Source organism: Dipteris shenzhenensis, chromosome 16 (genome assembly GCF_047967505.1).
Source record: "Dipteris shenzhenensis isolate YYH24624 ecotype China chromosome 16, Dip_SZ_1.0, whole genome shotgun sequence".
In the NCBI taxonomy this organism is placed as follows: Eukaryota; Viridiplantae; Streptophyta; class Polypodiopsida; order Gleicheniales; family Dipteridaceae; genus Dipteris; species Dipteris shenzhenensis.
The window spans coordinates 50340017-50351228 of NC_141611.1; the positions used below are offsets into that span (position 1 = coordinate 50340017).

At 46.2% G+C, this 11212-nt stretch overlaps 1 protein-coding gene across 1 annotated transcript; it reads right to left on the reverse strand.

Annotated features, from left to right (window-relative positions):
- Positions 1 to 3243: 3243 nt before the first annotated feature.
- On the reverse strand, positions 3244 to 5177 carry LOC147893082 (F-box/kelch-repeat protein At1g30090-like). Its single transcript, XM_087387258.1, has one exon. The coding sequence runs from the start codon at positions 4578 to 4580 to the stop codon at positions 3510 to 3512; it is 1071 nt and encodes a 356-aa protein (XP_087243384.1). The 5' UTR covers positions 4581 to 5177; the 3' UTR covers positions 3244 to 3509.
- Positions 5178 to 11212: the final 6035 nt, after the last annotated feature.

Genomic DNA, 11212 nt, shown 5'->3' on the forward strand with positions numbered 1-11212 from the left:
AGTTGCTGCAAGCTCAAATATGAGATCCTCTCATCTTTCATATATTTCACGTTTGGACTTGAGACATCATTGTTTCCACCCATTGCGTTTCGACAACTCTATGTTATTGTCTTCTGCTTTGGCAAGGGCCCTCAAATGTAGTTTTTCAGTCCTGCATGTCCTTGGAAGTTTCTTCCACCTCCTTTAGCTCCTTGAGTTGACTCTAAGCATTTGATGCAAGAGTACAGGTCAGATATGACATTAATCTTTTTCTGTCTATTGACTTCTCTTCTAGATGCCGTGAACTAGAATTCTAGGTTCTGCCCTTTCTTTGCCTATTCCTCCACTTTTTCCCTCTTTTCTCTAGCTCAACGTTCATGCTTTGGAGCTGGTCCTCCATTTTCTAATCTATTTCTATTCCTTCTCATATGCCTGATGAACCGCTTCAGTTTGGGCATGGAGGATTTGCCTTCCTTGCTTAAGGAAGATTTGCCAAGCTTGGTGTGCATCTTGCTATGCATCCAGAAGGTCAAAAGCTTGGATATTTACCATTGCACTAGCGCGAAGGATGGTTATCTCATTGCCCCTTGAAATCCCAGAGGAGCACAAGAATTCAAAGGTTCCAACAGGTACAAAATTAATATCGGCCTAGAAGTGGATGAAGGGCTGCTGAGGTGAGCTTGACATTGGGTTACAGGATCCTATTCTTGATGTTGAGCCTCTGTCTTGACAGAAGAAGATGTTGGGTTTGTCGACGGCCTGGATTTCTGCACTCCCCTAGCATACTGCTCATCTGGGTATCTTTTGCTGCCTTCTTTGAAGAGGCAGGTGAATTGTCCGGATGCATTTGGCCTCAGATATCTTTCTTGAGCTTGTGCACAATTAGCGTGGGCTTTGTTTGTTGGAGCAATGGAGGCGCCGGGCGTCAGAGCCTTAGAGACTTAGAGACTCTTGAAGGTTGTAGCTGTTGGCTTTGGTGGTCGTCAGGCTGAGCAGAGCTGGAGCTACATTGCATTGCTAAATGAATGGTTTGTAGATGATTGCTGCTGGGGAGCCCTTTTGCTGGTCAACAGTTCGTTGGAGGAGCTAGGAGCTTTGCCAGGAGAGGTGGATCGATGCGGCCGTAGAAGGTTGTCGTTTGGAGCTGCCTTGCTTGCTAGTAGATAGAGTGGTTGGTCAATGTCCTTGTATGAAGCTGTAGTTCGTTGATGTGAGCGGGCGCCTGGGGCTGTAGTCTAGGCTTGCATGGAGCTTAGTTTACTCCCTCTCTCTCTCCTTCAAAGCAGTATAGGAGAGTAGAGATCTCTCTTTAGATCTCTCACAGAGATTTCTCTTGAGAATGAATAGGTACTCTCAAAGAAGGAATGAATAGAATGAAATGAGATAAACGAAAATCTCTCAATCTCTCATGGACAAAAATTCCTCTCAAATGGATACAAATTTCTCTATCACTCAACGGAAGTGAAAGAACACTCGATCTCACAATCTCTCTCACTCTCTCAAGAATCGCAATGCCTCAGCGGAAGGCAAGGGAGCTCTAATACTATGACAAAATATGAAGAGGGGAGAGGAGAAGAGTGGAGATGAGGAGAGAGGGCACAGCTAGAGAGCACACCACAAATGACTAACTGTACACTAGATTTAGTTGAAAAAATAGAATATATACAAACCCATTTAGGATTAGGGTTTGGGGATCTAACCCTTTCCTTTATAGCACTGTATAAGGTTAGTGCTATGCACATATGATCACGTGATGGTGCTATGCACACATGATCACATGATGTTGAGCGTGAACTCTCAACAGTAATACCTCCTAGGTTGTATAGTGATGGAATGTGAAACTAATTTAACTGCACATGAAATGCATGTGTTCATACTTAGCCAATAGTTTTGTCTTTTTTTAGTAAGTGAACAAGGGAGCACATGATGTGCTCGTCTTGCCAGTGCTGCCTTTCTAACTTTTATGGAGAAGACCAATAGTTGATGAGAGAGAGAGAGAGAGAGAGAGAGAGAGAGCCCAAGAATAGAAAGAGTTAATGGAAGGGATGAGTGCCCAAAATTGATTGGCAGGATGGGATGCATGTTGAAAAGGGATTGGGAGAACAATTTTTTGAAAGAAGTGTTAGTAGAGCGTTGCCTTTCGGGCAGCGTTAACAAACTACTACTACTATTGGCAGTTTCTATCCTACGGCTACCTATTCAGCCACATAAGTGGCTTATGTATAATTGGGACTGGAATGGGAGTCTAGTGACAGTCAATGATTCCATTCTAAGTTTCACTTCTTGTGTTACTCCTAACCAGCTAAGGGATAATTTGGTCATGTTTTTCCATGGCTTGGTCAGTGTTGGCGGAAGCAGTAGCTGAAATCTATGGCCATTTATGCTTGCCATTCCATTGTTGGTTGCTCTGCCAGGTTCCTTTGTGTCCATCCCTCTTGAAGATTTTTCGAGTATTCTTGTTGTTCTTAACTTTTCTTAGGTAATATAAGCACATCTAAGACTACATGAAGGACCCAGTTACAGACCCTTTGTTGCCCAAGAGCTGTCTTAATAAGGCTACAGGTTACCTTCAAAAAAGGAATATTCACTTCTAAATCAGCACATAGCCCGAGTGTCTTTTCTTTAAGGTTGTATGATGAGCACAGCAGGTTTCATTCCCACGGAGATGAACCCAAATTTCCTTCTTTGACATATTTGTTTGGACATAGAACAGCCAAAGCAAAATCAAATCCCCAAGACATAAATTCATTAAAACTAGTCGAATGGGCTACATGAAAGGCATGCTGCTCTTGCTGAACAGGGGAGTTTGGGGAGGAAGACAAAAATAAAACCCAGAGAATAGATTTGACTCTCAACATGACGAAGGGAAGCTCCAATTCCTATGCCTACAATTAACACAGATTAATTTTAACATCTTTTGTAGCTCTGAATCCTACACAACGAGTTTCCAGAGTAGATTCTTTTCTCAGTTCAATGACTTGGTGGATTGCACAAAGCTTCTGTACAGGTTGGAAATTAAAATGCAAGAAAATTCCATCATGTTAAGTCCACTACAGCAGTATCGACAGCAGATGTTAGAAAAAGTATTTGAGATGACTATGGGACTAAATGTAACACAGGAAAGTCCAAAAGAGACACCGTGAAGAAACCTTCAGCTGAAGATATAATCTTAACTCAATGATGTGTATTTCCAATCATTCACAAATTCAGGAGAAACATCGACAGCAGAATGCTAGAAAAAGTATTTTACGATGATTATGGGGCTAAATGTTACACAGGAATTGTTAAGTACCGAAAGAGACTCTGTGCAGAGACCTGCAGCAGTAGATGTAAGATATAATCTTAACTCAATAATGTGTGTTCCAAATCACTCACAAATTCAGAAAAAAATACATCAAGCTTATGTGTCGCTTGTAAGTTTGTAAAGCCGCCGACAGCTACGGGTAGTTACAGTCTGCACAGTACCAAGAGATCCTGGTAATGAAAATGGTATACTGCACCCTTGGAATGTGCATCCACAAAAGGCAGGCTTACGCATTGAGCACTAGAGAATGCGATGGAATAAAATCAGCAAGACTCTCAGGAGACTCGAAAGCCTTCCATTCGACAACAACAGATGGCCTGCCCTTTCCATCCAATGATCTTGAAACGGTACCCACAGCCACATGTAGGCTCCTGGCAACGACGTAGAGATTGCCGTTGACGGTACTCAGAGTGAAAGGAAGGACGACGTGCGGTGGCATTGGTGAGCCTTTCACAATTTTCCATGAATCGGAATCGAAATCATAGACTTTGAGCTTGGAACTGTCGTGCTCCGAAATAACAAACAGATGACCATCCAAAACTACACTCAACCCTGTCCAGCCTTCCCTCATCCCCAAGGTCATGCATTCCCAGCTGTCGGTCTTTGGGTCATAAATCTGTCCTCGTGGAGAGAATACAAAGGGCCAAGACCATCCTTCCGTTACGTAAAGCTTCCCATTCAGAACAGCGGCATCATAACGAGCTATGCTAGTTCTCATGTTCGCAATAGGGTGCCATTTGTCTTCAGCAGGATCATATACCTCTGCCGAGAGAAGTTCAGATGATTCACCGCCATTTCCACCCGCTGCATATATTCTTCCATCAATCATTCCACTCGCAAAGAAAGATCTCGCAGTAGACATTGTCGCCACCACAGTCCAACGATTCTCACGCAGATCATACTTGAGGACCGAATCCATGGGGCACTCTATGTCTCGCAATCCTCCACAGACAAACAAAGCTCCCTCCTTCTCATTAGCCACGCACCCGAAACCCGGTGGGCACACACGACCTCCACTGGGCATGGTAGGAATGACGTGCCAAGACAGTAGAAATGGGTCGAGTGCCTGCCATTGAATCCTGCCCGATCCTTTGTGAAAAGCCAGGACGACGATCCAAGGCTCAGACGTACCGTGGCTGCGCCTTGCTTGCAGATACTGGGGGCCCGAGAGAACTTCCTGCCATCTTCGACAGACGGATCGACCCAAGGCCTGGCTGGGGACAGGAAGTCTAAGGAGGCAAGAGAGGGCAAGGTCATCGGGAATGCCAGGGATGAGAGGTTGGAGCTGCACATCCATCGTGAGCAGAGAAGAAGACGACCAGCAGAGACGGTCCAAACCGAGATCTTTCGTCGTGAATGCAAAAGGTTAGTCACATGGTTCTGGAGCTACAGAGCTGCTGATCAGTCATTAGCCATAGCCAGAGCTACAGAGCTAGAGAGCCACGGATCAGTCATCCGCCATAGCCAGAGCTACTCACGAATCGTCGACCGCCATAGCTGTCTTCTGTGGCAGGACGAGAGGCAAACGCTGCATAAAGTAGAGATGGACAGCATAAGAGCTGCAGATGTGTTCTACTAGTAGTAAGACTACAGGCAAATGCTGCATAGATATTCTGCAAGCAGCGATGGACAGCACATGAGCTGCAGATATCTTCTGTTGTAGGACTAGAGGCAAACACTGCATAATGTTTTGCAATCAGAGATGGGCAGTGCAGGAGCTGCAGATGTCTTCTGTAGTAGGAAACCCTGCATATATGTTTTGCAAGTAGAGATGGACAGCTCAAACGATAGATCAGCCAAAGGAGGGTGCCTGCATATCTGTTTTGCAAGTAGAGATGCACAGCTTAATAGATCAGCCACAGAAAGGTGCCTGGTTTATGGAGCCGACCACCCACCATAGCCACATCTCACAGCACCAGTGAATACAGAGGAAAACATATACAGTCATTGTTGCTCTCAATAAAGCCTCTTTTGGAGATACTCCCTAGAAAAGACACTTTGTCTTTCACATCATCGTGTGATTGAGAGAGCTTTTTGCACAGGTGTGGGTCTTGGCTAGTGTAAGCGACAAGATTGGAGAGTTCTTAGCAATCGCTGCTTTGACACTTTCTACAATGGACAATGACTGGAGCCGGTGACTGCATTTTGCAACTTGCAGGAGGCTCTTGATGGTGGGTGGTTGTTCATTTTCATGGGCCCTCGGACGTTGAAGGCTGTCCAAAAATCACCACCAATCTCAATAACATTCGAGGGTGACGACATGCTTGATGGAGGCATGGCCTCATGCCTTTCCTTAAGCAAGTGTCATGGATGTCTACAACGAGTGCTTATGCGTGATTATAGATGACCCCTTAAACCAATTGTCCCATCTCAATTCCTGAGTTGTACGCCTTGGGGAATTGCACATGCCAATGCTAAAATGATAACCTACAAATTTAGAACACACTATCACACCTAGCGTGTATGGAATTGCTTCCGAGCATTTACCTTCCCTCTTAGCTACAAAGCATCGCACTCCATCCCAACCTTCCTTCTCACTTCACCTCTAGCCAAGTGCCCAAGTCGTTCCCCTCCATTTGGTTAAGAGAGCATCCCCATTTGTTCTTTAGTAACGCAAAAGAATGATGGCATCAGCCAAGGACTCTCTCTCTCTCTATCTCTCTCTTTGTGCACGTGCCCGCATGTGCATATGCACACACCTCGCATGTGCATGTGCACACGCCCCTCACACACATATGCATGCACACACACATGTACATCACCTCATCTTATCGTAGTCATGCACCATCCTATTCTCACAAATGCCAATGTGTCTTATGCTAGTTAACCCTTTCTCACACCAAGAAAAGTGGTAGTGGCATTGGTTATTTTAGGTATAAAGGGCCTTTTCGCCTAGTAAATGTTCATGCACATCAACATCAATGAATAATAACTTGGGGTAGGCTCCCGTGGAGCATTCTCCTAAAGGAATCAAGTGATATTGGGTGATTCCCACAAAATCGACTAGGTTCAATATATATTCACTTTTCAAAGAGGATGCTTTTCTTCTTTGTCTAGCATTTGGTCTAGGTGATTAGGGTTTGGTTTATTTCTAGCTCTAAACAAGATTTGCTATCAATAAAACTGTCGAAAAACAAGGCAAGTAATCCAATACCGAAAACCCCAATTGAGTTCAAAGTTCATCAAACAATGAGATAATAAAGGACATCCATTCTAAAGGAATGTAGCATTTTGCATATTAAGCATTTAAGTCAAGTACATGTGGTACCTAGTGGTTCTATTGCTAGACTATTAACTGAAATCATGAGTTCAAAGGGCAATATTGAAATTCCTACTTACATATGGGTCCTACCTTCTTTTTCTCTTATAAGACTTTAATTTTTTCCTAGACTAAATTAAGAAATCCATAATGTATGTATTCTAGACAAAAAATTCACCTCTTCTGAACCCACATCTTAGGTTTACATATTGTTGGATGCAATATGTAAACCTAGGATGATGTCAACAAGGCACACACCTAGCATTTGGCTACCCCTTAAGCAATTGATTCCCATATGTCATCAAATCTTGCCTTCTTTTGCTTATTAAGAATTGGCAATATGAGGGCAATATGATTACCCTTACTATGTAATTTCAACTTGATCTTGCTCCCAAGAGTCTGTAAATTTCCGCACTTATTGCTCATTGTAAATTTCACATTATACCTATAGAAAGGGATCCATAGGATGGGCGGCTAGAGTCTGGAGGTCTGACGGGTGGAGGAGAGAGAGATAAGTGGGTTGGAGATCTAAAGAAAATAAAGACATGGCTAGGATAGGGTGACAATGGTCGGGGTTACGATGAGACGAAGGATTGTTTGGAGGGTGTTAGGAGGGAGTGGAACTGTGAGGTCTAGGTGAAAGATGAGGTTTTGTGCGCGGAATGTGTCGAAGTGCATTTGTAGTGTTTGGGGGATGGTGTGTGGTGTGAGTGTGTAGGTGGCAAGCCGTGTAGAGACCTCCCTGTACATCTAAAACTCCTATTGCTTCCAGTCTTCCAAACCTGACTCTTCTCATTGACCAGGGGTGTGCTATCGTTTGTTCTCTTCTTGGAGGGACATTGTTACTGCCCATTCTTGTGCCAGGAGATCGTGTAGTGATTGGATGTGTCACTCTTGGTTCTCTTGTGTCCTGGCGTACTCCGCCTCTACCTGTGCCTTTTGCTCCAATGTTGTTTGCAGGCCAGACTCCGCCTTGTCGACCTGGTCCATGAGGGTTTGGACCAGGGATTTGCTTGTGGGGAGGTCATCTTTGAGCTTCACTAGGGCCAGCTCGAGCTCTTCATCTTTTGCATGGTACTCCTCTGCTCTGTCTACAACTACTTGACTTGTGGCTTGGGCAGCAACCATTATGGTGTGACTATCGTGCGTAGAGAGCTGTGCCTAAGTCTCCTGAGAGCTATGAGGCTTGTTCCTTCCTCCTTTGCAAAATTGTGCATGCCACTTGTGGAAGCTGTGCCATGGCTTCGAATAAGTGTTGTTCATTAGGTCCGCACGCGCGAGTTGCTCAGCCGACATGTGGATGTAGCCACCTGGTGCCCTATCTTGGAGTGCACTACAAAACTGTAGATCCTCTGTTAGGCTTGCCCATGGAGAGGAGGAGGTGCCGGTGGCGAAGGATGTGGTCTCCTAGGTTGTTGTGGAGATTGAGACATAGGGCGCATCAGGAGTAGCCAGTGTGGCTTTGGCTCCTAGATGTAGGCCAATAGTGATCATTTCATCACCTGGAAGGTCCTTGATTAGTATGGGCACCTACTGAACCCATTTATCCTTGTTCTGAGGTTCTGCCTATTGTTGGAACCGTAGTTGTCGGCTCATGAATTCTTGCATCTGGTGGTCCTCGTATTGCGCGAGCAACTGGCTTGGGTTTGGTTGCAGAAGGTGGCCAAGTGGAGTGGTGTTGGGCTCTATCCTTGCTCGCTTGGGCTTAACCTCTGTCTTTTCTGGCTCTATCTAAGTTGGCCCCATGGCGGATTTTTTGGCCAACCCATAGTTGACAGGTGGATGCTGCTGCAACAAACAAGTAGTATAGAATCGGCATGTAGAGCATTGGGTTGCCGATTACTTCCCCGTGCGTCTTGAGGTCATTTCTCATCTTGCTGCAGAAATAGTCTACCCAATTTGTAGCGTGGGGCTCCACCAAGCGTAGCAAGATATCAGGCACGATGGACTAATGGTGGTTCGTGTGCTTTACTTGCGTTAGCCATTGCAAGGCTCTTGCCAGTCTTTCCACGTCTGGCTTGTTAATGGCAGTGAAGTGGATTCAGCCTTTGCTCTTTTGTTGGTCATAGTGGCAGACTGTGCTAACCGCCAGCTCGCGTTTTGAGCTCCAATGCACCTCCTCCACCACAACATCCCCCCAACCGCTATGTCCCCACCAAACACTTAGGAGACCGAGGCAAGAAGATCGTTGGGTGCCCAAGATGATGGTACAAGCCGCGAAGGTTCCAAAGGCAGCAACACAAGAACCTATGTCGACTCGTGGATGTAGAACCACAAGAACCTACCAACGAACTGAACGCAGCAAACCAGCCCTAAGGTCCTGAACACGCTCTATTACAACGAATAGTCCAACTCAACACAAATATCGCCAAAGGCGGCTTGGAGCAGCACAAGAACCGACCCCTCCACTGTGGGGTATTACAAAAGAACCTCTCTCCAAATCCAAGCCAAACCCTCGAGGGTAATTGTGATCGTACCATCTTCGACTGTACCGCCCTACTCAGGAAAGCAAGGGTCTACACCAATGGCGGGGTCACACAAGAACCCGCTTCCCCCACGACAACGAACCATGCCATGACAACTAGTCCCAACGCCAATGTGCCTCTTGCGTCCAAGGTAAAACACAAGTTGGACACTTACTCTACATGCAGGCTTTTAGCACGCTATGTAGCAGCACCACACCACATTCCTCATAATCATCAAGTCTAGGTCTAGGTGAGTCAGTATGGTGGGCATCTCACCCGATGCACCCGCATCCCACAAGTCACTGTTGAACATGCACACACACACACATCCACGGTTGGCACTATGTGATTAGGGTCAGTATGTCCATTTTTGCATTTTTCCACGATCTTGCATGTTGGCCTCACAATCAATCCCACGTCGCACAAATGCACTCCACCCGCCCCCTCTCTCACTCACCTTCCCACTCCTTCACACTTCCCCTCTTTTCCTTCTTCTACACAGTTAGTATCCCGCCGGTCGTTTTCCTATAGAATTATCCCACTGACCGTCGCCATCCCATATCCCACCGGTTGTCGTCAAAATATCCCGCCGACAATTGCCATCAAAGATCATGCCGATCGTGGCCCTTTTCATATCACGTCAGTTGTCGCCAAAATGGTACCTCGCTAACCGTCACTGTCGACTTGCCTCGCCGACCATTGCCATCGACTCACCCCGTCGACTATCACCATCCCGTACCTTGTCGACCATTGCCATCGAAAGACCGTGCTCACTGTTGCCATCAAAAGACTGCACCGACCGTGGGGATGCAAAATCTATATAAATAGGCCTTATCCCATCGGGTCATCGCATCATAGCAGCCTCCCCCAAACTCTTGCCAAATTTTCTCAGAATTCTCACAGCCTCATGCCCTCTTCCATTGCCCTCCAAAACACCCTGTTTATGTCCTCCCACTCTTCCTCTTCCACCGACTCCCTCATCACTCAATTGCCATCACTCTTCCCCATGGATCCTGAAAATTAATTCTTCAAATTCGAAACTAAGTTGGGACTCTACCCCCGCCCTATACCGCAAACCACTGGCCCCTCAGATTCTCAAACACGCCTTTTGCAACAATCTGATGCCCTCTGAATTCCCCCCCATCAAAGATTTGCAAGGAGAGGAGGAAGTATCCAACAGACAAGCCACCCAGGAGGGTACAACAACAGCTGGTACGCCCCCCTCAAGATCAAGGAAACGCACCTCGGCTCCCACAGAAGGTGAATACAAGGTCATGCACTCCCAATCGCACTCACCGCTCGGAGAAGCCTAGCTCCAAGAATTAGACACATGTGTCGTTCACTCGCGCTTTGCCTACGAGGGTCACGACTACACCCTCCATTACCATATAGCAGTAGCCTATGCAGCACTTAAGGAGCCAGAGGTGCAGGATGCACTAAGAGTTGTTGGCCTGAGTAGGTTGGCAGACCACCTCCCATGCCACTTGGACATAAAACTTTTGGCAGAGTTCCTCCAGGCGTACAACAACAACACAAACATTGGCATCCTACGAGATGCAATAGGCAATCCCCAGCACTAGGTCCGATTGAAGTGGCATTGGATGGTAATGGTGGTGAAATGGGCAATGGCACTGCGGCTAGCTTTCTTCTCCCTTCGAGGTTGGACTCTTGTTTAGGGGTTGGAGGCGGATGGGGCTTTTGGTCCGCCCTCTTGTGTAGCTTCGTTATTGTGGACCGGCGAGGGTGGAACTGAAGGAGCAGGACTTGGTCCACATAGTGGAACTACCGCCATTCTAGTAGTCTGGGTGCGCGAGTCGATTTGACAGTTCACGGTATAGCAACAAGTTCTTCCCAATATAATCTGTTTGTCAATTGCTTCTATGGGGAGAACATAAAAGCATATTTCCACTGCCTGGCAAACAACCATTAGACTTAAATTCACAAAACACAAGGTTTGTATGAGTTGGCTGTTGATAGCTCTTACTAAAGTGAGGGCGAGGGTTAGGGGTACCTGTAGCTTTTCCCATACCTCGCGAGAGATGGTGTGGCTTGCTCCTAGATCTACGAGTGCTTTGATGCGCATGCGTGGCACCTGCAGTTGCACAAGCAACCTAGTCAGCTCATCTGTTCGTTCTACCTATTCAGTCATTGCCTTAAGTAGTGTCGTTTGCGTATGCTATCGAAGCTTAGCATTACAGGTTCTAG

Excerpts from the sequence above, each read along its gene's own strand:
- LOC147893082 (XM_087387258.1), bottom strand. The coding sequence starts at position 4,580 with ATGGATGTGCAGCTCCAACCTCTCATCCCTGGCATTCCCGATGACCTT.